The sequence below is a fragment of the Hyperoodon ampullatus genome (assembly GCF_949752795.1).
Source record: "Hyperoodon ampullatus genome assembly, chromosome: 3".
In the NCBI taxonomy this organism is placed as follows: Eukaryota; Metazoa; Chordata; class Mammalia; order Artiodactyla; family Ziphiidae; genus Hyperoodon; species Hyperoodon ampullatus.
Window position 1 is genome coordinate 116,429,581 of NC_136916.1, and position 27,257 is coordinate 116,456,837.

The 27,257-nt window shown below is 40.5% G+C and overlaps 2 protein-coding genes across 3 annotated transcripts in view; one reads left to right on the top strand and one right to left on the bottom strand.

Moving 5' to 3' along the window:
• The window catches only part of PPP2R3C (protein phosphatase 2 regulatory subunit B''gamma), a 25,663-nt gene extending 14,717 nt beyond the window's left edge, over window positions 1–10,946 (bottom strand). Inside the window, exons 1-4 of the mRNA XM_079701253.1 lie at window positions 10,785–10,946; window positions 3,999–4,126; window positions 1,112–1,216; window positions 263–375 (exon numbers count right to left, since the gene is read on the bottom strand). Coding sequence (XP_079557379.1) covers window positions 263–375; window positions 1,112–1,216; window positions 3,999–4,126; window positions 10,785–10,842 — 404 coding nt within the window. The 5' untranslated portion in view covers window positions 10,843–10,946. The remainder of the gene's footprint in view (window positions 1–262; window positions 376–1,111; window positions 1,217–3,998; window positions 4,127–10,784) is intronic.
• A 1,168-nt stretch (window positions 10,947–12,114) lies between these two features.
• The window catches only part of PRORP (protein only RNase P catalytic subunit), a gene marked incomplete at both ends in the record, with an annotated part of 122,328 nt that continues 107,185 nt past the window's right edge, over window positions 12,115–27,257 (top strand). The window contains 3 exons of one of the 2 annotated variants that reach the window (XM_079701110.1): window positions 12,115–13,103; window positions 15,019–15,066; window positions 15,552–15,684. In XM_079701110.1, the coding sequence (XP_079557236.1) occupies window positions 12,115–13,103; window positions 15,019–15,066; window positions 15,552–15,684 (1,170 nt within the window). The remainder of the gene's footprint in view (window positions 13,104–15,018; window positions 15,067–15,551; window positions 15,685–27,257) is intronic. The other variant, XM_079701111.1, reaches the window with a different exon arrangement.

Genomic DNA, 27,257 nt, shown 5'->3' on the forward strand with positions numbered 1-27,257 from the left:
TAAAATATTAAGCCATACATCTTTAATTCTACTGTCTTAAGAATGAGGACCTATAATGCTGTAAATAAGCTATATTATTTCTTTTAATAACTTTATACCAATGTAATTTTCTTGACTGTAAATAATTTTATTAAACTTTATTAGTTTAATGAAAAGCTGACTCAAATTATCATATTATTGACTTAAATTTTCATTAACATTTACTTGAGGCATTTTAAATGCTTAACATAACATACTCCTTTGTTAATCATATTATTCTTACTTGCACTTTGGTCCAGCTTTTTCACCAACCTTTAAAAAATTTTCATAATTAATCATTGCTTCCTCTCCAATCATGGGTGGTGTCTGGTGCTTGTCCAGCAAAAACCATAAGTTCTTAGGAGAATTGCAGAAATTAAGATGTTATAATCAACAGAACAAAATTTAAAAACATAGTTAAATGTGTTATTTCCATTAAAGTGATAGACTACTGTAGGGTCAAAATGCAAAGGTTTAAATCCCAGCCCTGCTCTGTGATCTTGGACAGTAGACTTAAAGTTTCTGTTTCAATTCTCATCTGTAAAGTAAGGATAACAGTGTCTACATCATATAGTTACACAGATTAAAGAGGAACGGTATATGAAAATTTTAGAACTTAGTAAACACTCAATAAATGCTAGCTATTTTTTTTTTTTTTTTTTTTTTTTGCCGTGCCACATGGCATGCAGAACTTCCCTGCCCAGGGATCGAACCCACACCCTCTGCATTGGAAGCGTGGAGTCTTAACTACCGGATCACCAGGGAAGTCCAATGCTAGCTATTTTTATCATGTTATCAGTAATCAAAAGGATAATAGGAGATGATAGTCTTCTTAATATTACTCCCTACAGTAGTGGTTCTCAACTTTGGCCACACATTAAAATCACCTATGGACTTTAAAAAACAATACAAAACTATCCTTGGGACACACAAGCTTTGCACCTGATTCTGGTGGGAACCATCGCTACAGAGCCTGTGCTTTCAGTCACTCTGCACTACTGGCTCCATTTAGGCACCCCGAGATCCCACATGACACATGTAGTACAAATAAGAAATGGCGAACCTCCAAAGCAACCTTTTATTCCATTCTTACCTGTAATTCTTCATTATCTAACAGTTCCCTGCTTTTCCTTTGCAGAAAGACGGCTCTGGATTCTTCTCTTAATTTCTGTAGTAAGACCTCATCTTCAGCTGGCAGCTAAAAATACACTGTAGAGTTAATTTCTACACTTAAATTCTAGACTTGGGTTATGTAAAATGTATTTGGCCTCATAAAAAACTATGTATGCTACTGTCTCAAAATTACTTTTTGAATCTCAATCTTGCTTAATTTCAAGTCATCATTTATTTAAAAAGTTCATTTAATAAAAAGAGATCCACAGAGAATTCAGTGATCAGTGAGGCCAGTTCTGCCTGGAAAAGGCTAACCATCTAGCCCAAGTTTCTTTACTTAGATCCATACAGGTTTACTTAAAAACTAAACACAACATTTAGTATGTGCCCACAATATATCAGGCATCAATACACAGGTTCTAATTTAATCCTACTAGCCCTGTGAGATGCATTTCATCATACTCAATTTAGAGGTGAGGAAATCAAGAGATGGATGACTTTATCAAGAACACATATGCAGTTAGCCAGTCCCAGACTAAAGATTTAAATCTTCAGAGTCCAAGTCTGTTTTAATTTCTTATGAGCTGTTTGGTTTGGTTCCATGTACTCCTCTGTCCCCTCAATTTCACACCTAATGTTAATGACTTGCCCAAAGTTGTGCAACTAAAGTAACAAAATTTGAATCCGGGTCTTCTGACATCAGGGATTTAGTGTATTTTCTCTTCTCCACCTCATTTCCATTACTGGGTAGTTAGGTACCTCTCCCAATTAAGTAAACTTTAATGCTATTTCCTAGTGACTGCTAGGAGTAAAGTACTATGACAGATGTTCAACGTAGGATAACCATCCCCGAACTAAATGTATCAGAATGTCATGCTCTTATTTTACTTTATGACCACCACTTTTTCTATTTTCTCAATATAGCTCAAGTTTCATTTTATATTTGTAGAGCACTGTTCCCATTGTAACCTTAGACTAATATAGAACTAAATTAGGATTGGCTGAAGAGCGACAGTTTTAGCCAAGTATGCTTTCTGAGACTGGGTCACCTTACTTCTTAGAGATAATTAAGCCAATGTCTACTAGTTGGCCTCCAAAGCAGACGTTCGTCCTCCTGTGGTGATTTCCCTAAGCAGGGCTTTAAAATGACTCATTCTAACAACTTCAAACAATTTGCTTTGAGGATTTCTTCTTATTTTTCTGTAACTTTGCCCCATTACATGTAGCTAAGTAACCCACAGTCCAAATTGGGGGCTATGGTTTTCACTTTTTATTTCTAAGAACTAAGATGCCATCCCTCCCATCAAAAGGGATGGAGAAGGAATATGCATTAGGAGGTGAGGCTGGGGCTGAGACTGGGATTGTGCTCCAGTTGCTAGTCAACCAGCTAACCAGCTAAGGAGAGAAGTGGTGACCAAAGATGACAGGTGGTTTCTCTAAAGCAGTGGAGTGGAAGTAGAGGAAGAAGAAACAAGGGAAAGGACATCCCACAAATCCACATCTGCAGACCAGAAACCATCAGGGATCTGGAGGAGGTCAGAGAAGAGACGGAAATGGGGGAAAAGGGGATTCCCTCAGAAAACACAAGGGGACGGTTGGTACTAGAAATACAGGAAAGTTGAGTCCTGGGAATGGAGTAATGTCAGCACCTGAGGGCAGTTCCTGGGTTAGTAAGATAACGCTTTCACAATCCTGATTACATGAAATAATGAATATAAAATGCTCTGAAGTATGTAGACACTCAATAAATGGCAGTCCCCTTCCCATTCCCCCAGACTATAAAAAATTCTCAGTTGTCTAACTGCCTCTTATTAACAAAGTGTGAAATGCAAAAAAGCAACAGCAGTATGTATGATGTGACCCCATTTTTGTTAAACACACACACACACACACACACACATATAGAAATATGTAGAAGGATTCATGTAAAAATGTTTATTTACATCTCTGGGCAATGTTATTATGGGAAAATATCAACTTTACCTGTTTTTTCTCTTTTCCATGACAAACGTGGATTAATCATATAATTCTTAAAAGGCTGGGAGACATATAGTATTACAAAAAAGTTTCCAATAAAATGGTTCACATGTACACAAGTACAAAAAAGTTTGTACTTGAAGAAATAAGTTAAAAGTATCTGGATAATCTACCTCACTCCTTGATGCAAGCAAAACAAAATATTTACTTTCTTTGCAAATAATGTTGTAATTAATTGAGTTTAGGAGGTAACAGGTTTAAGAGATATTCAGCTAAAATTCCAAAGTTAACTTTTCTATAGCAGTTACATTTCCCATAATACTAAATAGGACTTATTCTTTTCAGTAGCCTTCAATTTCAGCTGTAAATATCTTTCTTAAAGTCTTACTGTTTTATCTATAACCCTTCTCAAAGCCTTCTTTACTGTTTTGGCACAAGGAAACATATAATTAAGTATAACTCTTAAAGTTTTCCACTCTCAATCTATTTTTCAGTTTAGCCTTGAGCAAAACATTTTACACCTTATGAGTAAAAGACAAAGTTAAAAATTGTGATCAGCCAAGTAAATCTAAGTCTTATAGAAAGCCAGGCAACATAATCCAAAAGAATACCTACTACTAACATCCATAATAAAAATTAGGAGGAAGGAAAAAGCCTACAGTTCAAAAAAAGTGGCAAATAACAACTTTGTGTTCTTATACCTACTTATATGAAAAACCAAGATTTAATCAGGTCAAAAATAATAAGGTCAACTGGAATGAAACAATAAATATACAAAATTTAAAATATAATCCATTTGTTTATTTATAAAATGTAAGATTTTTAATCCCACTTGAAAAATTACATTTCATTTACAAACTCTGCAAGACATTTGCTTAGATACCACTTACCCTATAATAAAACCGGGGAATGGTCTTATAGAATTCATTTGTGTTTTTTCTACCTCCTTTCCATTCTGAGTAATACTTGGTAAATAAATCCATTTCTTCATCTTTTAATTCTTGTTCACTTTTTTTTTCTGGTAACAAAACACGTTAAGGAGGGGAAAGCACTTTTAAAATCAAACAATATTTTTTTCAAGACATCTATACACCATGGTCTAATTACAGTACAAAAAAGGCCTTCACAATTGTACTTAGACACTAAGCATCTATATTAACTTTCTTGAAATACCAAGAATCACTATCTTCAACTGAAACAGCCTCCTCTACATCTTCAACCAGTTCTCAGATGCTCCCTCCACTTATTTTTATCACTATACTTGTCTCTTTCTCAAGTCATTGCCTCTCTTATAGACCTGACATGCTCTAATTCATTCAATCAAAAGTTCTCACTGAGCACCTACTCCAAACAGAACACTGCACTAGACACTGGGGCTAGAGCAGCGAGAAACTAGGCACAGCCCTTGACCTCATGGAGTTTCAGCGTCATAGTCACTGTTCCTCTACCTATCTGAAGCTCACACCTCAGGGTGCTATTACCCAACCTGCTTGCTGCTGGCAGATGGCCATCTCATTTAGCCATTCCTCCACCATGAACCATGAGACTGGTGCACAGCTTTCTTCACCTGCAATCATTAAGGAAGAATAAACATTTATGTGGGTGAAGGTACCCCCTCAACTCTGAAGGCTTTCACCTCTACTGTACTCTGTTCACTCAGCAAGACCACAGATCTTACCTGTTCCTGTTCTGAAATCTTAAACTCTAATATACTCTCAAAAATTTTCTCTCCTTCTGGTTGTTATTCAAAACCTCACTGCACTGGCACAAAAACAGGCATACAGATCAATGGAACAGGATAGCAAGCCCAGAAATAAACCCATGCACCTAGGGTCAATAAATCTACAACAAAGGAAGCAAGAATATACAATGGAGAAAAGACAGTCTCTTCCATGAGTGGTGCTGGGAAACCTGGACAGCTACATGTAAAAGAATGAAATTAGAACATTCTCTAACACCATATTCAAAAATAAACTCAAGGGCTTCCCTGGTGGCGCAGTGGCTGAGAGTCCGCCTGCCAATGCAGGGGACACGGGTTCGTGCCCCGGTCCAGGAAGATCCCACATGCCGTGGAGCGGCTGGGCCCGTGAGCCGTGGCCGCTGAGCCTGCACGTCCAGAACCTGTGCTCCGCAACGGGAGAGGCCACAACAGTGAGAGGCCCGCGTACCACAAAAAATAAATAAATAAATAAATAAACTCAAAATGGATTAAAGACCTAAATGTAAGACCACATACTATAAAACTACTAGAAGAAAACATAGAATACTCTGACATAAATTGCAGCAATATCTTTTTGGATTCATCTCCTAGAGTAATGGAAGTAAAAACAAAAGGGACCTAATTAAACTTAAAAGCTTTTGCACAGCAAAGGAAACCATAAACAAAACGAAAAGACAACCTACACAATGGGAGAAAATATTTGCAAACAATGAGACCAGCAAGGGATTAATTTCCAAAATATACAAACAGCTCATACAACTCAATACCAAAAAAAAAACCCCCCAAAACCCAACAAAACAAACATTCCAATCAAAAAATGGGCAGAAGATCTAAATAGACATTTCTCCAAAGAAGACATCCAGATGGCCAACAGGCACATGAAAAGATGCTCAATATTGCTAATTATTAGAGAAATGCAAATCAAAACTAAAATGAGGTATCACCTCATTCCAGTCAGAATAGCCATCATCAAAAAGGCTACAAATAAGAAATGCTGGAGAGGATGTGGAGAAAAGGGAACCCTCTTGCACTGTTGGTGGGAATGTAAATTGATACAGCCACTATGGAGAACAGTATTGAGGTTCCTTAAAAAACTAAAAATAGAGTTACCATATGATCCTATAATCCCACTCCTGGGCATATATATGGAGAAAACTATAATTTGAAAAGATACATGCACCCCAATGTTCACTACTGGAGCACTATTAACAATAGGCAAGACATGGAAGCAATCTAGACGTCCATCGACAGATGAATTGATAAAGAAAATGTGGTATATATATATACAATGGAATATTAATCCATCATAAGAATGAAATAATGCCATTTGCAGCAATATGGATGGACCTAGAGATTATCAAACTAAGTGAAGTCAGATAAATATCATACGATATAGCTTATATGCGGAATATGGAAAAAAAGATACAAATGAACTTATTTACAAAACAGAAAGAGACTCAGACATAGAAAACAAGCTTATGGTTACCAAAACCTCACTGCACTTCAGCCTCATTGAGATCTTCAATTCTGTGATCTGTTTTCGCAAAAGTTTTTCCTCTTCCTGGTCTCACTTCCTTCTCAACATGCATATAGTTGTTCCCCGAAACTCCTGCCTGCATTTCTGCCATATCTGCCTTGTTAATTTTTAACCTTGGACCAATTTTATAATCTGTTTACTAATGCTCAATGGTGCTAGAGAAAACTGCCAAATTTTGCAAATATTTGGTCCCACAAATTTATTTCACGGTTACTAATAACTCAGCCTCCCCAAACCACCAATACACATTTTATTTGCGCTTGATGTCCTCTTGGTGACTGACTGCTCCAGACTTTCACTACATTCCTCAAGCCCCCTGTGTTCACCCTCAACAGATGAGAATCCCACCCAGTTCACCAACAACTGAGTCTACTGGGCATGGATACCCACAAACATCTAAGTGGAGTGGGAGGACAGGAAGGTATCAAATCTGCATCTTACTTTCTTCCTGCCAGTTTCAGGGGAAGACGTAGCTCTTCTCTCACCCAAGGCTGACCCCTCATTCTCCCATCTCCTCCGCAAAACTCCTTCCTTTCTACCTGTTGCCACACATAATTCCTTCTTCCTCATCCACTTTCTCAAATGAAAGGCCTGTGTTGGCGATCTCTACTTTCTTACCTCTCACTATCTCTTTATGCAATCCTGCCACTCTACGAAAACTGCCAAGGCAGCATGTGACCTAATTGTTTAGTTTAATGGACACACCTGTCCTTGATTTCTCTGTTAAATTTGATACTGTCAATGATTCTCAACTTTTTGTGGCTTTAATGAGACCACACTCTGTTGATTCTCCTATTTTATGGCTATTTCTTCTTTTTTCTTTTTTTATTTAACTGATCTACTTATTGTCTGTCTTTATTTATTCCAATTTTTATTGGAGTACAGTTGATTTACAATGTTGTGTTAGTTTCTGCTGTATAGCAATGTGAATCAGTTATATATATACATACATGCACTTTTTTATTTTATTTATTATTATTTTTTTAAAAATAAATTTATTTATTTTTGGCCGTGTTGGGTCTTCGTTGCTGCACGCGGGCCTTCTCTAGTTGCAGCGAGCGGGGGCTACTCTTCGTTGTGGTGCGCGGGCTTCTCATTGCGGTGGCTTCTCTTGTTGCGGAGCATGGGCTCTAGGCGCGTGGGCTTCAGTAGTTGTGGCACGTGGGCTCAGTAGTTGTGGCTCGTGGGCTCTAGAGCACAGGCTCCGTAGCTGTGGAGCACAGGCTTAGTTGCTCCGCGGCATGTGGGATCTTCCCGGACCAGGGCTCGAACCCGTGTCCCCCACATTGGCAGGCAGATTCTTAACCACTGCGCCACCAGGGAAGTCCCCTCTTCTTTTTTCTTAATCCTCTTCCTCTATCATTTCAACTTTCATAGTTTAACCTCTAAGCCCCAAACCTATGTCACTAACCCAGACATTGCACTAAACTCACGCATTCAAAACAAAATATTTTCATCCTCATGCTCCAACATACCTAGAATGACTTTCCCTATCCCTCACCTTACTACTCTTCTTCTAATTCCATATTTCCATCTCAATAAGTGGTACCACTATCATCCAATCACCTGAGCCCAAATCCCAAGAGTCACTTTCATTACATCATTCAACTATTCTAGGGATACACAAGTATATGTGTGAGTGGATGAGTGCATACACACATGCAGCTTTCAACAGTGTCAGGGATACTGACTCTCTCACTGAGATAAAATTGACCCCCCCTCAAAAAAAATGAAGGTGAGGAAGCTGCCTATCCAGATATCCAGGAGGAACTGCATTCCAGGAAGAAGAAACAGCCAGTGCCAACGCACGAAAATGGGAGTGTCCCTGGTGTGTGCAGGGAAGAGGGAGGCGGCCAGTGCAGTTGCAGCAGAATGAGCCAGAGGGAATAGCAGGAGATGAGGGACAACAGATAATGGGGGAGGCAGGCCACCAGGCCTCTGGAAAGACCTTGGCTTTCATTCTGATGAGGGAGAGAGCCACCAGAAGGAATTAAGAGGCTAATGCAGTAATCCAGGTGACAGATGGCGGTGGCGTGGGCCAGGGTGGCTGCAATGGAGGTGGCTAGGGGTAAATTTATTCTGGATATATTTTCTTTTTAGTCCCAGGATTTGCTGACACACTGGATGTGGGTATTGGAGAAAGAGAGCAGTCAAAGATGTCTCCAAAGGTTTTGACCTGAGTAGATGCGATTGCCGGCAACTAAGATGGGGAAAACTATGAGTGAGCAAGTTAGGAAGGAGAGTGGGAGTTCAATTTCAGACAAGATTAAGATATTAGATCCAAGTGGCCATGTCAGGTAGACAATTATTGATAGATATATGAACCTGGAATTTGGGATGAGGTCCAGGGTAGAGGTATACATTTAGGAGACATTAGCAAATAGACATTATTTAAAATCGTAAGAAGGTGAGTGTAGACAGAGAATAGACACTGACCAAGGCCTCAGCCTTGGGCCCTCCAATGTTAAGTTCTTGGGAAGAAGAGGAAGAAAAAGTAAAGACTGAGAAGGGATGACTGGTGAGGTAGAAGGAAAACTAAGAGAGTGTGTCTCCCAGAAACCAAGAGAAGAAAGTATGTGTAGGAGGAGTGAGTGACCTACTATGTTCCTGGCAGGGGCTGCTGGCTGGTCAAGTAAAATAAGGACAACTGAGCACTGGAACAACGTGGGGATCACTGACGATCATGACAAGCAGGAATCAGAGACAACGACAGATTCAACCAACAACTCTTTTAACAAGTGTTGCTATAACGAGGCATAGCTACAGGTGGAAGTTAAGAAAGTTTCTCTAAGGTGGGAGAAATAACACCATGTTCATATGCTGATGGGAGTGAATGAGAAAGAAAATCTCATGATGCAGGAGACAGGATGACTGTAGGAGTACATCCTTGAGGAGGCAAAAATGGGATCTAGCACACTGATGGAAGAAATAGCCTTCAACAGAAGTACAACCTATATGATTTACTTACTATTTTATCATCTCTGCCAACACTAAAGTGTAAGTTCTACAAGGACAAGGATTTCTGTTTACTGCTACAGCCTAGGTTATCCAGATAACAGACATGCGATGGAGTGGGTTTAGGAGTGAAGGGGAGGAGAAAGCACAAGTACAGGTAAATTTTCCTAGAAGTTTTCCTATAAGGGGTGCAGAGAAATGTAGCAAAAGCTGGAGGGGGCTGTGAGATCAAATGATTTTTTTTTAAATGATGGGGGATATTACAACATGTTTGTCAGAGCTGATGAAAATGAACCAGTAGGGAAAGAAAATTTGATGGTGCATAAAGGAGGGGATAAGGCCAGAGTGAAGTCAGTGAATAAAAGAAAGAAACGTGATCCAGCGTTGGAGTACAGGGACTGTTGGCCAGTTCACCTTTTAACAGTGAAGGCAGAGTGCACGGTTGCCTACAGTGGGTGGGGAGTGGGGGGGCGCTGGCAGAAATGGTAAATGGGAACAGGTGTGATTCTTCTCTGATTGCTTCTACTTTCTCAAGTATATATACTAGTTCATCAGCTAAAGGTAAGGAGTAGATAGGACATACTGGAGGATTGGAGGTTTGGGAGATGAGAGGAACTGCCTTAGAGTGTAGGAGAGTGAATGTCTAGGGAAACGCGGAAGAAGTGTAAATGAATGACTGAAACACCTACTTTAGGTTAGTGGACATGAATTAAAAGTGAGGAAATTCACCAAGGTTCCGTTTTTCTCTAACCACTTTCAGCTGTCCTGGATGCAGTTGTGAAATAGTAAAGATAGTTTTAACCAGGTTGATTAACAAACGTGCCGTAGAGGGAAAGATATAAGGAAAAATGGATTATTAAGTCTAAAATGGATAAGGAGGGAAGTGAACAATGTAACAATAAAAAGGCGGTAGGGGTAATGGATTATAGGTTCTGGTAGGATCAAAGGGTTGATGGCGCCAGGACTCTCAATTATCCCTCACAAGTCTAGGTCAGGACCATGCAAGTGCGTGGCTAAGGTAGCTTTTCATTCCCGCAAATCCCTTCCCAGGGAAGTGTGGGTCAAACCTCTCTGGAGGGCTTCCCTGGTGGCGCAGTGGTTGAGAGTCCGCCTGCCGATGCAGGGGACACGGGTTCGTGCCCCGGTCCAGGAAGATCCCACGTGCCGCGGAGCGGCTGGGCCCGTGAGCCATGGCCGCTGAACCTGCGCGTCCGGGGCCTGTGCTCCGCAACGGGAGAGGCCGCGACGGTGAGAGGCCCGCGTAACGCAAAAAAAAACCAACACACACACAAAAAACCCTCTCTGGATCCCTAAAACACATCCCAGTCAGCCTCCTTTGTCAGGAGAGGTTTTACCGAAGCGAAAGGCACGGCTCCCAGGTGCTGCTCCTCCCCATCCATCCTCCCCCCACCTCCCGGAGTTTAGGGCCTGGCTCTCTCTGCGGCCGGCCCCTCCCAAACTCACTGTTTGGACCGGTGTTGGGCGTCGCTATCCGCCGGCGAAGAATTTCTTTCCAGTCCATGGCTAACTCCGGCCCAGCAGTTCCCGCATTTGCTGTTTACTAACCGCTCCACCCCCTGACAGCTCCGGCGTCAACACTGCCCAGCCCCGTAAAGGTTATGAAGGCCGCTTAATCGCCATCTTGGACGCGGGCGGAAGTCTACTAACCCGGCCAAATCGATCACCGTAACCACTGCGGAGAATACGGCGATCACGCTAACAGCAGGGAGAGCAGACGTGAAAGAAACGGAGAGGGAGCCTCCTTAAGGCAGCTTTCCAGCTTCACCACGCCGTATTTTAAAGGCGCAGAAGGGAGCCCGCCCTTTTATTTCATCTTGGCCCTTTGGCACTTGTGCGCCACGTGATCCCGGAAGTCCTTTGGCTCTTCCGGTTCGAGGGACGAGCTTTCTAATTTCACAGTTTCTTTTCATTGTTCATGGAGGATATCTGGAAGCCCTAAAGTCTCTCTGAATGTAGTAGGCACCTTCAGCAGCCGCTTGTGCCCCCTCCTGCCAGTAAAAGATTCAGAGTCGCCTTTTTCTTGCCGCCAGGCCGGGCGGAAGGCCTGCTTAGGGATCAGCCAGGCCTCCGCGGCCGCGCCGTCGCAGTGCGTTGTGGGCGGGGTAGTTTCCGCCGCGTTTATGGTTGCATGGTACGTGAGTGCTGCGGTGAGTGGTTGAATCAAGTGAACTTCGTTTGTGGTAGATCCGTACACAGTAGGTGGTGCCCTCGTGGACCTCCCTTCCTTACTTGTATCGCTGGCTCGGCTCGGCTCTCTGCCCCTTCCCCACCCCCATTTCCTTACTTGAAGAGTTTGGCGGCCAGGGCCCCTAGACTCGGGCTTTCGCCTCTGTCCTGGCTGCCGGTGGGTCTGGGGTAGGGGGCTTCCGACTTTTCGCCCCTTCTGCAGCCTGGCTCCCGTGGGATCCGGCCCCTTTTCAAGGACAGTTGTGATCCACGTGAGTCAACTGGCCGGTCTTCTTTGTGCATTTTCCTCAGGTTCGCGGACTGGACTATAACAGGCACCAGAGGATTCCTTCTCTGTCCCCTCGTCCTGGAACTTGCGACCAAGGTTGGATGTCCCCATATCCTTGTTTAATGGAGAGAACTCAACCAAGCTTCGTTGCTGCTAGCCCCAAAAGCATTTGATTTGTCTGTGAGAAGCTGAAAATCATCTTTTAGAAAGTTGCGCTTCGAATCTCCGCCCCCTACCCCCCAAATCCCTTAATTATGCTGTAGAAGTTGGGGTTTTTTGAACATCTCTCTCACAATCTGGTGCTGATTTAACTGCATAATGACTTTCTATTTCACTGGTATTCGAAGCTTTCCTAAACTTTGGAAGAGCAGCCCATACCTTGGGCTAGGCCCAGGTCACTCTTCTCTCTCTCTCTTTCTCAAAGACTGTTATGGCATCAGGAACCAAGAGAAGTGGTTTTCTCTTAAAACGGTGTCTCCACAGAATACCAAAGCAATGAATCTGCTGACTGCCAAAGCCAGATATGTCAGGAAAAAAGATGAGGGCAGTAGTAAGCAAGTTTCTGCTGATTCTCCTCACATGTTTGCAGCTGGAGCGGCTAAGAAGAGATCACAGATGAATCCTCCGAGTAAAGAGCACGTCTTGCCACCTGTGAAGAACATTTTTCAACTCCCGACAAAACCTTTGAATTCAGAGGAGTGGGATAAACTGAAGGAAGATTTCAAAGAAAAGGCTAACTTTGAAAATTGGATCATTTCACAGATGGTTAAATGCCATAGCTCTGTCGATGTGGCCAAATCTGGGCTGGCCTGGGTAGCTGCCAAAAACAATGGTATTGTAGGCTATGATTTGCTGGTCAAGTATTTGTATCTCTGCGTTTTTCATAAGCAGACATCAGAAATTATTGATGTCTATGAAATCATGAAAGCCAGATACAAGCGTTTAGAATCTGGAGCGTACACTCTTCTCATCCGGGGATTAATCCATACAGACAGATGGAGAGAGGCCTTGCTGCTGTTAGAGGACATCAAAAAAGTCATGATTCCTTCAAAAAAGAACTATAATGACTGTATCCAGGGAGCCCTCTTTCATCAAGATGTAAATGTAGCTTGGAATTTGTATCAGGAGTTGTTAGGTCATGATATTGTTCCTATGTTGGAAACATTAAAAGCCTTCTTTGATTTTGGAAAAGACATGAAAGGTGATCAGTATTCAAACAAACTGCAAGACATTCTTTTGTATCTAAGAAATAATCAGCTATATCCTGGGGAGTCACTTGCACACAGTATAAAAACATGGTTTGAAAGGTAATTTTGATTTTTGTTTATATGTATATTTTTATTTTAATACCGTTACCTAAAACTAGCCTCCTCTTTTTTTTTATTAGTTGCTGAGAATTACTCTAGTCAGATTATACTTTCTTCTGTCTCTTAGAAAGATTGTTTCCCCTTTAGACAAAGTTTTCTTTCTCTTTAAGAAAGTAGCAGCATAAATAAGTTGTGCTAATCTCTACTCATCACATAAAAGGGAAATTATAGAACACTTGTTTTTATGTATTTTTTTTCCTTTTAGAAGGATCATTTATTTTGTTTTCTGAGGTGTCTAGTATGATGTGAATATTTTCAAATAGCACTTGTGGCTGGAGTTCATAGCAAGAAAACTGGAGCTGTCTTTGGGTCATATTAGTATTTTCAGAAGTTCTTCTGAAACCTAGTGACTGGTATGATGTGTACATATATATTCTGTTTAATCTATGCATTTCACCAGCTTGAATAGTTAGAGGGGAGAGAGGAATCCTGCTCAAACCTGATATGTGTTAAAGAAGAAAATCTTCATCCTTCCTGTTTTTGATCATACCGTCATTTGAGTGTTCTCTCCAAGGCTGTCCTTTGCTTTCCCTTTGCTTTTATTCATGTTACTGGCTGTGTGCATGCTGATTTATTGCTTCAGTCTTTTGTTCTCTTATTTCTTTACCACTAATTGGCCTCAGGCTCTTTCCTACAGATTCATTCCTTTTGTCTCTATTTTTCTCTTGCTTTTCTACTATATATTATCTTTACAGAGCTTTGAAGTAGCAATCATGCTTAATTATCTTTCTTAACACATTTATTGAATATCCACAGAGGAGCTAGGTTGTGAAAATCTTGGAATGGGAAGGATTTTGGATTTTTTTTTTTTTTGCTGTACGCGGGCCCCTCATCGCTGCAGAGCACAGGCTCCGCGGCCATGGCTCACGGGCCCAGCCGCTCCGCGGCACGTGGGAACTTCCCAGACCGGGGCACGAACCCGTGTACCCCGCATCGGCAGGTGGACTCCCAACCACTGCGCCACCAGGGAAACCTGGATTTTGGATTTTAATGTTATCAAGAGTGCTGGTCTTGGAGTAGTTTTTAAAAAGTAACTGCCAAAACAGTGAGAAAATATGATTAGAGAGGAATTAAGATTTGAAACAGGGAGATCTGTTTGGAGGCAACTGTAGGTTTGAATGAGGGATGATGAGATCTTGAATTAAGAACTGGGAAAGGAGAGAAGGCAGTAGAATCAGTAGGAATGGATGGTATTTTCTGTACGAGGAAAGAATAAAGGATAAGTTGATTGAGCAAATAAACCAATAAGTAGTTTTGAATGCCTCCAATTTTAGGCTTAGCACTGTGCATGTTCTGTGATGTAAGATCTATTATAATGGCATTCATGACCTAATTGGGAATACAATAGTAGACAGTTATCTCAGAGTGGTGTATAAAATGATAGTGTAAGAGAAGAAATTACTCTGGGCCAAGAACAATCTCTGGCAGCTTTATGGAGAAAGAGTAAAATTTTTTTTTTTTGTCTGGGCAGTGCGTCATGCGGGATCACGACCCGTGCCCCCTGCATTGGGAGGGCAGAGTCTTAACCTCTGGACTGCCAGGTAAGTCCCTAGAGTTGAGTTTTGATTTAGAGGTCTGGGCTGCTTTCTGGGCAGGTCCTGTGAAGACAGATTTCGAGTTAAAGATGAGGGTCAGATGACAAGAGAAGCAAAGGGAAGGAGATCCAGAGTAGAGTACCATCAGTTACTTAGCCCCATCACAGTGTAAGCAACCACTCTTCTAATGGAACCATTCTAGGGAAGTATCCTGAACTTCTCAGAGCTCTTTCCTATGGATTTTCTAAATACAATGAATATCTTTCTGTTCAGTAGGGATTTGACCCTCTGGTGATTTGGTTTTGCAATCTTTTTTGTAGTATTCCTGGAGAACAATGGAAAGGACAGTTCACCACAGTCCAGCAAAGGTAAAGGCCAATGTTTTATTTTTAATTTGTTCGATTCAGCTTCAGTAGGTTGTTGTTACTTATTTAAAAAAAAATTAAGAATGCCTTAGAAACAGGATAATTAAGTTAGTTAGGATAGCCAAGAAAAAAGTCACGGTTTTGCATTTGGAGAATTTGTAGTGCTCAAAATGTTTCTTTCAGTAGGTGCTGTGAGCCTGGTGTGACGCCTCAGAAATGTTTTTCCCTAGAGATTTGGGACCCAGTTGTGTTTTAGGAATGACTTTAAAAAGTTTGTCTGGGTGCCAGCCATCTACTGTTTTGGGTTTTCTGGCACACTATTTTGTTACATTGTCTGGATTACAAAAAGTGAGATGTGTATGATGATCGCAAAGGTTATAATGTTCTTTTTTAAAACTACCTTTCAATTTCCTCATGTCCTAGAATTATTCATTGTAGAAAAAGTTCTTTTCCAGGACATTATTTAACACATTTAATTGTAATTACAGTGGTCAGTGTTTGGGCTGTGGAAAAACTGTAGAGTCTATTCACCTGAGTTCAGAAGAGTATGAATTTCTCAAGGAAAAAATCATGAGGGATGTGATAGATGGAGGTGACCAATACAAAAAGACGACACCTCAGGTGAGTCTGGAACAGGTCTTGTTGATTCCTGGATTGCTTGCCTTGAGCAGGGGTCGACAATTTTTTTCTGTAAAAGACCAGATAATAAGTATTTTAGACTTTGTGGGACATAACGTCTTGTTGCAGCTTTTCTACTCTGCTGTTGTAGTGAAAACAGCCACAGAAAATACATAAATGAATACAGTAAAACTGTATTCATGAAAATAAGTTGTGGGCTGGATTTGGCACACTGGCCGTAGTTGCCAACCTTTAGGAGAGATTGCTTTCGACTTTCATAGAATAATTGGGTTAGACTGTCATCCATCTATTGAAGTCAATCCTATTTCATCTGCGCACAAGTGCACTTAAGCCAAAAAGATAGATGCTTATTCTTTGTCTAGGTGCTTCCAGAAAACTGTTCAGTAAACTCCCATGAAAGCATTATGGTTTCACACAAGTTTTCTAGTCAAGAGAGTTTAAGGTAACTTGACAAAATTATTTCCAAGTCTTCTTTTTATCGAATTTGATTCTTGAAGTCATTCTTAATAGCTTTATTTTGCTAATCTTCAGTACTTTATGCTGGTTTACTAAGATTAAGTTGAAGTAACATGCTTTTACCTTGGGGAAAGGTTATCCTTGGGGAAAGGCTGCCTATCATCTCACTGAATGCTTTTTCTTCAAGATACCAAATAAAAACGAGAAGTAAAAATTGTTCTGCCTTCTCACGTTGACTTAAAGTTATCAGAAAATACCCCTACTAGGAAGACTTTTAATTCTCAGAATAAAGTCAGAATCTGGTCCATGAAAACATTATCTTCACTTTATGGAATACCTTTTAGCTGACTTTATTGGTAAAATTATAGTTAACATTTATTAAATGATCCTAAGAGCTTTATATTCATTATCTCATATCTTATTTAACCCTTACACTACCCTATGAGATACTATTTTATTCCTGTATTACGGATAGAGTGATTGAGACTTCGGGAGGTTAAATATACCCTAGGACGCTCCACTAATAAAATCAAGGTCAGACTGACCCCAAAACTTTTGCCTTTATACTCTGCTGCCTCTCATTGAATGAAAATTCAATTTGTAGTTCTATATGTACTTGACAGCTGACTGGCTGTAGCAGCTCTTAATGCCTTAGGAATTTCTGCCAGCTAAAATGATTTCAACAAATTTCCTTTCTCTCATCCAATATCTGCTGAACACTTAATGTTTATCTTTGGAAGCAGGTGCTAAGATAGATTCAGGGTTGTGTAAATCATGCTGTTTGCTACCAAAGACTTTACATTTCTTTTGTGGGCTAATTGAACATTCTTCCCATCCTGCAACTTTTTATTTAATAAAATTTTCAACCAGAAGAAAAAGTTAAAAAATAGCACAATGGACACCTACATACTCTTTGTCAGAGTAACCAGTTATTATTCCACATATGCTTTCTGTCTCTATGTGTGTTTTTATGAACCATTTAAAAGTGAATTGGTAGACATGTTACCTTAAATATCTCAACATGTATCTTCTTTTTTTGTTTGTTTTTGGCTGTGCCACCCACCTTGCGAGATCTCAGTTCCCCGACCAGGGATTGAACCTGGGCCACAGCAGTGAAAGCCTGGAGTCCTAACCACTGGACCACCAGGGAACTCCCTGTATCTAAGAATAAGAACATTCTATGTAATTAAATGCTACTATCACATTTAAGACCCTTCACATTAATTCAGTGTCATTTAATAAAAACTGCATATTCAAAATTTCCCAGTTGTTCCCCCAAAATGTATTTTATAACGTTTTTCTTCTGACCCAGGATTGAATCAAGATTCACTCATTGCTTTTGGTTGTTATTATATCTCTCTAAATCCAGAGCAGCGCCTCCCCCGCAACCCCGCCTTTTTTTGTTTTTACGACATTGATTTTTTTTTTGAAAAGTCTGGGTGGTTTGTCTTGTTCAGGGCTTCTCAAACTTTGTACCTCAGAGTCACTTGAGGATCTGTTTAAAATGCAAATTATGACTCACTTGTCCAGAGTGGGGTCTGAGATTCTATATTTCGAACAAGCTCCCAGGTGATGGGATTCTGGTCTTTGGACCACTTTTGAGTAGCAAGACCATGGACTAATTGTCTGATGGCTTTCTCTTCATTAATTCAGTGTAAAAGCTTTTGGGGTATGTTATACAGGCAATGCTGTGTGCTTCTTACTGCATCACAGCAGTCACATGATATCAGGTTGCTCTCTGTTGCTGATGCTAAGTTTCATCACTTGATTAAGAGGGTGACTGCCAGATGTCTCCACTGTAAAGGTGCATTTTTTTCCTTTATAATTTCCCTTTGTAATTTTTGTAATTAAAAATTAAGTAATCTGTGGAGTAATACTTCAAGACTACGCAGATATCCTGTCACCCATTAACTCTTCACCCAGTGTTTTTCACATGACAGAGATGAGCTCTGCCTTCGGAATGGTGCAAAGTGATGATTTTCTAGTTCTTTTTTTTTTTTTTTTTTTTTTAAGATGAACTGTGTTAGACTCCATTACCGTCATTATTCTTTTTGATGCTCAAATTGTCCCAAATTTGGCCTGTGGGAACCCCTGCCAAGCCAGCTCCTGTGTGTCTTTGACATCCTCCTAGCAAACCCGCCCCCCCCCCAATCAGTTTTTGAGCATTTCTGTGCTTTCTGGCACAAGATGTCCCAGGTTTTCACCTTGAATTGCTCCTGCCCCAGTCGTGGAATCACTAGTTGGATACTTTTGTTTAAGACTCTTAATGGCTAAACATTGCCATAATTTCTTCTTAATGATTCCTTCTGACTGTAATTCTAGACTAATGGAAGGAAGATTTGTTAGTTTTCTCTGCTGACAAAGATTTAGAACCCAGAGCAAACCTTCCCCTCGGAGAATGTTATACTGCAGGAGGAGTTTCAGGCTTCAGACTGGTGAGAATAGCAAAGAGTAGTCATACATTTAATTACCATAATTCACAAAGCAACTGAATATATTCACAGAAGGATTGGGACATTTTATGACAAGGGAAATTGTCTCCTTTTCTCTTTCCAGGTGTTCTCCCCTTTCCTCGCTGCAGCTCCCCGATTCTGTATCCCATTTTTTTGTCATCTGCCTCTCACCTTTAAGCTGTTGATTTAACATAATAATAACATAGCGACCATTTATGGAATGATTACCCTATGTCAGGCACTTCTAGGCCTATTACACTCACAGCACTCAACAATCTTGAAAGGATATCACCAATTTGAAGATGGGGAGGCTCAGGCTGAGAACCATATCCGTGGTTAACAGGCAGTGAAAGAAGGCATATGGCTGGATTGGTTCAGGGTTTAGCTTTGGTAATATTGGTGAAGCAGAAGGGGCAGAGATGGATCCAGAGCATTTCTGGTAGATTGAAGTAGAACCAACTCTTTTTGGGACTAGAGGAAACAAATTAAGAATAGTGGATAAATTAAATGTGTAGATACAGCAAAGAGTTTTTCTCTGAAGAGCCGGAGAATTTTCAAATTGGTCATTTGAAAGTGAGAGAATTTTTGATAGTCTGAGAGAGCTTAAGGACAATTTTAAGCCTTGGAAGTTTGGATTATTTGTGGGAGAACTGAGGAGAGTATTGCTGGGTGGTGCTGAAGTCCCAACAACTACACTTGTAAGGGCATTGATCTGTGAGCCATTTTCAGCAGTTCTGGGCCATCTAGATAGAGAGAAGGCAGCTGGATGGGATGGGATAAGATTTTGCTAGGGTGGTACCATCGAGGGAAAAGGGAAGACAGGAGTTGAGGGTGTAGGTGAGAGGGTGGCTTAATTAACGGACCATGAGATCAAGGTTGGTAGAAGGAAGTAAAGATGAGTAGGAGCTCACAGATTAGGAGACGAGGGAGATAAAAGTGGACCGGAATCTCAGTGAGGTTGGAGAGCAAGCATAAAGGGAGTGAGAGTGATTAGTGTCTATTAGCGATTCGATTTGAGAGACGGAGGGCTCTGGAGTGGTGACAAAATCCAGGGTATGAGAGTTAAGCAGATGAAGAAACTGAGAGCCTAAATTGCTAGGTGGTCATCCACAGAGCTAATTAGAGTGTCCATATGATAATTTTTAAAAATAATAACTGCAACCATATTATGGAATGCTTACCAACTGCCGGGCTGGTGATGAAGTCTGTGAGTCCGGTGCCAAATTCTTAATAAACGTACAGATGTCTGGGACAACACAAGGTGATAGCAGAGAGGAGTCAGCAAACTATGGCCCACAGACCAAGTCCACCCTTCCACTTTTTTTTTTTTAATATTTATTTATTGATTTATTTTGACTGCGCCGGGTCTTAGCTGCGGCACGTGGGATCTTTGTTGCAACATGCGGGATCTTTTAGTTGCAGCATGCGGACTTCTTAGTTGTGGCATATGGGCTCTTAGTTGCGGTTGTGCATGCAGGATCTAGTTCACTGACCAGGGATAGAACCCAGGCCCCCTGCATTGGGAGCGTGGAGTCTTACCTGCTGGACCACCAGGGAAGTCCCTCTACCAATTGTTTTTGTAAATAAAGTTTTATTGGAACACAGCTACAGTCACTCATTTATATTCGGGCATACCTCGTTTTATTGCACTTTGCTTTATTGCGTTTTTTAAGAAATTGAAGGTTGTGGCAGCAATGCGTTGAGTAAGTCTGTTGCCACCATTTTTCCAACAGCATTTGCTCACTTTGTGTCTCTGACACATTTTGGTAACTCATGCAGTATTTCAAACTTTTTCATTATTATTGTATTTGTTATGGTCATTCATGATCAGTGGTCTTCGATGTTACTATTGCAAAAAGATGATGACTCACTGAAGGCTTAGATGATGGTTAGGATTTTTTAACTAAGGTATGTACATTTTTTAAAGATATAATGCTATTGCACACTTAATAGACTACAGTATAATGTAAACATAACTTTTAAAACAATTTTTATTGGAGTATAGTTGATGTACAATGTTGTGTTACTTTCTGCTGTACAGCAAAGTGAATCAGTTATACATATATCCACTCTTTTTTAGATTCTTTTCCCATATAGGTCATCACAGAGTATTGTTTTTTGTTTTGTTTTGTTTTTTTCTTTTTGACCACACTGTGCAGCATGCGGGATCTTAGTTTCCCGACCAGGGATCGAACCCATGCCCCCTGCAGTGGAGCGTGGAGTCTTAACTACTAGACTGCCAGGGAAGTCCCATTACAGAGTATTGAGTAGAGTTCGCTGTGCTATATAGTAGGTCCTTATTAGTTATCTATTTTATATATAGTAGTGTGTATGTGTCAATTCCAATCTCCCAATTTATCCCTCTCTCCCTTGCCCCCTGGTAACCATATGATTGTTCTCTACATCTGTAACTCTATTTCTGTTTTGTAAATAAGTTCATTTGTACCATTTTTTTAGATTCCACAAACATAACTTTTTACATGCACTGGGAAACCAAAAAATTTGTATGACTCGCTTTATTGTGATATTTGCTTTATTGTGGTGGTCTGGAACTGAACCAAACATGTATGCCTGTCTTGTCTGTGGCTTCTTTTGCCCCACAGAGTTGGGTAGGTACAAAAGAGACCATGGGCCCGCGAAACCTAAACTATTTATCATCTGGCCCTTTACAGAAAACCATTTGCTGACCCCTGGTATATATGAACAGCATAAGCCTCAGTTGAGGTGGAGAAGTAGCAACTTTGAAGGCGCAGTGGGGACTAGGAAAGGGTCTGTCCTTTCCCCTCAGTCCTATAGCATGCTTTGAGAGAATGAGCAGATACCACTTCAGAACTAAGTAAGGGGACTTCCCTGGTGGTCCAGTGGTAAAGAATCTGCCTTACAATGCAGGGGATGCAGATTCGATCCCTGATCAGGGAATTAAGATCCCACATGCTGTGGGGCAACTGAGCTCGCATGCCTCAACTAGAGAGCCTGCATGCCGCAAACTACAGAGCCCACACGCTCTGGAACTCGCACGCCACAACTACAGAGACCATGCGGCCCTGGAGCCTGCGTGCCACAACCAGAGAGAGAAAACCCGCATGCCACAACTAGAGAGCAGCCCACGCACACGCCGCAACGGAAGATCCCTCATGCCTTGAGGAAGATCCTGTGTGCTGCAAATAAGATGTGACTCAGCCAGAAATAAATAAAATAAATAAATAAAAAATAAATCTTAAAAAAAAAAAAAGAACTAAGTAAGGAGTCATTGATGATCTTAGGAAGAGCAGTGTCAATAGTACACCGAGGGTCAAAGCCAGCCAGGTTATAGCAACTGAGTGAACACGCATTGAGGTTAAACTCTTCTTTTGAGAAGTTTAGATGAAAACAGGAAGAAGGCAATGGGATAGTGGTGGCTAGAGTTTGGTAGAGGTCAAGGGACGGTTTAGGGAGATGGGAGAGATGTGCATGTTCATAAGATGAAAAAAGGGTTGTCAGTAAAGATAAAAATGTTGAATAAGCAGGACAAGTAGTAGAGAGAATGCGTTACCGATGAGCAAGATTCAAAAGTAGGAGGGGTTGCCAAAAAGCACAGATGGGGAGGTTAGAAATGAAAGAAACCTCTCTGAGACTAGAAAAGAAAGAAGATGGGTGTGGATACAGATATATAGATGGGAGGCAAGAAGGCTGAGGCTAATGACATGTGCTATGTTCAGTGGGATGCAGGGTGAGGGATGGGCATCAGTGGAGGATTAGAGAGAGTGAACAAGGCTTGGGATGGTGCTTGAGAGGAATGGCAGAGATGCTAACTCAAGCAGAAGGATGTGGCAGGGAGTGGGGTGCTGAGACTTGAATCATTGAAGTTTGTAGGCATCACTCTCCATAAATACATGGTTTAATATTTTTCCAACAGAGCATGGCTCACCCAGAGGAGTAGTGAAGACAAAATGTAGCATTGGTTCAGATTTTGGGTTTTGTTGCTTAGATATGGCAATGTAATAGGGAGCAGAGGAAGGTAGTTCAGATAGAATAGTTGACACAATCACCATGGGGCCCAAACTAGATAGGGAAGGAAATAAGGCCAGAGAGCACTTGTCTGGGAGGGCTCAGGGGCTCGTAGTCTCACTGTGGAATAAAGGAGAAGGTACAGTGACAATAAGGGAATGAAAACTGGAAGGCTGAGGTCAGAGAGCAGGTGACTAAAAATTTGAGGCTAAGATTTCAGAGGACAAGCCATTCCGGGCCCTGTCCAGATCCAGGGTAGGGCTCTCAGGGTGTGGCATGTGCCCCAGGGTAAAGTTCAGCTCCAGGGTGTCATTTGCCCCAAATTTTTCATCTTGTGTTTTTTTTCTGCTTACTATGTGTGTTAATTTGCTAGGGCAGCCATAACAAAACACCACAGACGGAGTGGTTTAAACAACAGAAATTTATTTTTGCACAGTTCCAAGAATCAAAGTATAGGCAGGTTTGGTTTCTCCTGAGGTTTTTTTTCTCTCCTTGACTTGCAGATGGCCCCCCTCTTGGTTTGTCCTCACAAAGACTTCCCGTGTGCTCAGGCATCTGCAGGTGTCTCTTTGTGTGTCCAAATTTCTTTTTCACATGAGAACACCAGTCAGATTGGATTAGGGCCCATCCTTATAATCTCATTTTACCTTAATCACCTCTTTAAAGGCCTTGTCTTCAAATACAGTCACATTGAGAGGTACTAAGGGTTAGGACTTCAACATACAAATTCTGAGGAGGCCACAGTTCAGTCTATAACACCATTCATTGCAAATATGTATTAAAACTATATTGTGGGCTTCCCTGGTGGCGCAGTGGTTGAGAATCTGCCTGCTAATGCAGGGGACATGGGTTCGAGCCCTGGTCTGGGAAGATCCCACATGCCGCGGAGCAAATAGGCCTGTGAGCCACAACTACTGGGCCTGCGTGTCTGGAGCCTGTGCTCTGCAACAAGAGAGGCCGCGATAGTGAGAGGCCCCCGCACCGCAATGAAGAATGGCCCCCGCTTGCCACAACTAGAGAAAGCCCAACACAGCAAAAATAAATAAATTAATTAATAAACTCCTACTCCCAACATCTTCTTTAAAAAAAAAACAAAACTATATTGTGTTCAGCATTTTAAGTTATTTTGTAGTGGGAACAAACAGCTGGAACTTCTATCAATATTACTTTTAAAAGCTTGTTTATAATTTGGGAATGTGAGGTATAAACCAAGGAGTAACTACTAATCCATGTTGAGTTTGTCTACTTAAGAAAAATGTATGATTTCGGCTCACCTCCATAAGCATCTAAAAAGAGCATTATCAAAATTGTTTCAGGCTTATATGTTTTTACCAAGTAGTACGCTTTTGTTCAAAACAAAATAAATGAGATGGCACCCTTTAATGAAATGGTTCTCAACCTCATCTGCTTGTTATAATAGTTCAGGGGATGTTTAAAAATTACTGATGCTCAGACTCCACCCCCTAGAGATTTTGGGTTTAAGTGTACAGTTCAGTAGTATTAAATACATTCACATTATTGTGCAGCCGTCACCACCATCCATCCCCATAACTCTTTTCATCTTGTAAAACTGAAACTCTATTATATAATAACTCCTCATTCTCCCATCCTCTGACAACCACCATTGTACTTTCTGTCATTATGGTTTTGACTACAAGTACCTCATGTAAGTGGAATCATACAGTATTTGTCTTTTTGACTGACTTATTTCATTTAGCGTAAGGTCCTCCAGGGTCATCCATGTTGTAGCATATTACAGAATTCCCTTCCTTTTTAAGACTGAATAATATTCCATAGTATGCTTATACCACATTTTGTGTATCCATTCTCCATCAGTGGACGTTTGGGTTGCTTCCCCATTTTAGCTATTGTGAATAATGCTGTTACGAACATGGGTCTTTGAGACCCTGCTTGCAATTCTTTTGGATATATACTGAGAAGTGGAATTGCTGAGTCATATGCTACATTTATTTTTAATATTTTGAGGAACCTCCATACTGTGTTCCACAGTGGCTGTATTATTTTACATTCACACCAGTAGTGGGCAAGGGTTCCAATTTCTCCACATCCTTGCTAACACTAGTTGTTTTCCTTTTCTTTTTGGTAGTAGCTATCCTAATGGGTGTGAGGTGGTGTCTCATTGTAGTTTTGATTTGCATTTCTCTAATGATTAGTGATGTTGAGCATCTTTTCGTGTGCTATTGGCCATTTGGCTGTCTTCTTTGGAGAAATGTCCATTCAAGTCCTTTGCCCATTTCTGAATGGGGCTTGGGGTTTTTGTTGTTGAGTTTTAGGTTTTTGTTGTTGAGTTTTCTCTATATTTCAACTATTTTTCCCTATTTATGATTTGCAAATATTTTCTCCCATGCTGTGGGTTGACTTTTTATTCTGTTAATAGTGTCTTTTGGGCTTCCCTGGTGGTGCAGTGGTTGAGAGTCCGCCTGCCAATGCAGGGGACACGGGTTCGTGCCCCGGTCCGGGAAGATCCCACATGCTGCGGAGCGGCTGGGCCCGTGAGCCATGGAGCCTGTGCTCCGCAATGGGAGAGGCCACAACAGTGAGAGGCCCGCGTACCACAAAAACAAAAAACAAAAAACAAAACAAACAAAAAAATAGTGTCTTTTGATGCACAAAATTTTAAAAATTATCATGAAGTCCAATTTGTTTATTTTTTCTTTTGTTTCCTATGCCTTTGGCATCATATCTAAGAAAATCATTGCCAAATCCAATGTTGTGATGCTTTTGTTCTGTTTTTGTCTCTTAGAGTTTAATTGTTTTAGATCTTACATTTAGGTCCTGTCTCCATTTTGAGTTAATTTTTGTATATGGTATGAGGTAAGGGTCAAACTTCATTTTTTTGTGAGTAGATATCCAGTTTTCTCAGCACCATTTGTTGAAAAGACTGCCGTTTCCCAATTGAATGGTCTTGGCACTCTTGTTAAAAGTCATTTTTAACATATATAAGAGGGTCTGGATTTATTTCTGTTCCATTGGTCTATATGTCTATTTTTATGCCAATACCACACTGTTTTAATTACTGTAGCTTGATACTAAGTTTTGAATGAGCATGGCTCCTCCAGTTTTGATTTTCCAAGATTGTTTTGGCTATTCAGGGTCCCTTGAGATTCCATTTGAATTTTTGGATGGGTTTTTCTATTTCTGCCACACACACACAAAAAAAGTCATTGGGATTTTGATAGCGATTGTATTGATTCTGTAGATTGCTTTGGGTAATGTTGACATTTTAACAGTATTGAGTCTTCTGATTTGTGAACATGGGATTTATTTCCATTTATTTCCTTTCAGCAGTGTTTTGTAGCTTTCATTGTACAGGTTTTTCACCTCCTTGGTTAAGTTTATTCCTAGGTATTCTTTTTGATGCTATTATAAATAGAATTGCTTCTGTAATTTTCTTTTCAGATTGTTCATTATTAGTCTATAGAAATGCAACTGATTTTTGTGTGTTGACTTTATATCCTGCTACTTTGCTAAATTGATTTATTACTTCTGACAGTTTGTGTGTGTGTGTGTGTGTGTGTGTACTTGTATGGTTTTCTCTATATAAGATCATATCATCTGCAAACAAAGACAGTTTTACTTCTTTTCCAATTTGGATGCCTTTTGTTATTATTTATTTTTCCCTTGCTTAACTGCTCTGGCTAGAACTTCCAGTACTGTGTTAAGTAGAAGTGGTACAAGGGGGCATCCTTGCCTTGGTCCTGATCTAGTCCTGAGGAAAAGCTTTCAGTCTTTCACCATTGAGTATGATGTTGGCTGTTGGTTTTTATATATGGCTTTTATGTTGACTTAGTTTCCTTCTATTCCTAGTTTGTCTAGTATTTTTTGTTTGTTTTTTTGTTTGCTTTTTTAATGAAAGAGTGTCAAATGTTGTTAAATGCTTTTTCTGCATTATTTGGATTATCATGTGTTGTTTTCCTTTGTTGTGTTTATGTGGTGTATTATATTGATCAATTTTCATATATTGAACATCCTTGAATTCCAGGGATAAAGCCCACTTGGTCATGGTGAATAGTCCTTTTAATATGCTGCTGAATTTTGCTTGCTAGTATTTCGCTGAAGATTTTTACATCAGTATTTATAGTTTTCCTTTCTTGTAGTTTAAAGACACTTTAGTATCAAGTTAATGCTGGCCTCGAAGAATGAGTTGATAAGTGTTCCCTCCTCTTTAATTTTTTGGAAAAGTTTAAGGAGGATTGGTATTTGTTCTTCTTTAAACGTTTAGTAGAATTCACCTGTGAACCATCAGGTCCAGGACTTCTTTGTGTTGGGAGATTTTTAAATTACTGATTCCCTCTCCTTACTAGTTATAGGTATATTCAAATTTTCTTTTTCTTGATGATTATACCTCTTTGTTTGCATCTCTGTGATCAGAAGCAGCAGTCTGCAATCAGAGCACAAATCCCCAATATTTGGAGGACAGGGTCCTTTTTGACCACCCTGGCTCCCATAAGCTGTGAGCAGACTGCTTCAGGAACATGTGTACAGCTGCCTGCCATGTGGTTTGGGATGAGAGGTGGGTAGCTATTGCTGTTCTAAGAGCTAAAACTGATTAAATTAACCACTGTTCATCATTTAAGGCTTCCCCTGGAAGTTGCAAACCTTCAACAGACTTCAGAGTTGCAAATTGTTACAAGATCA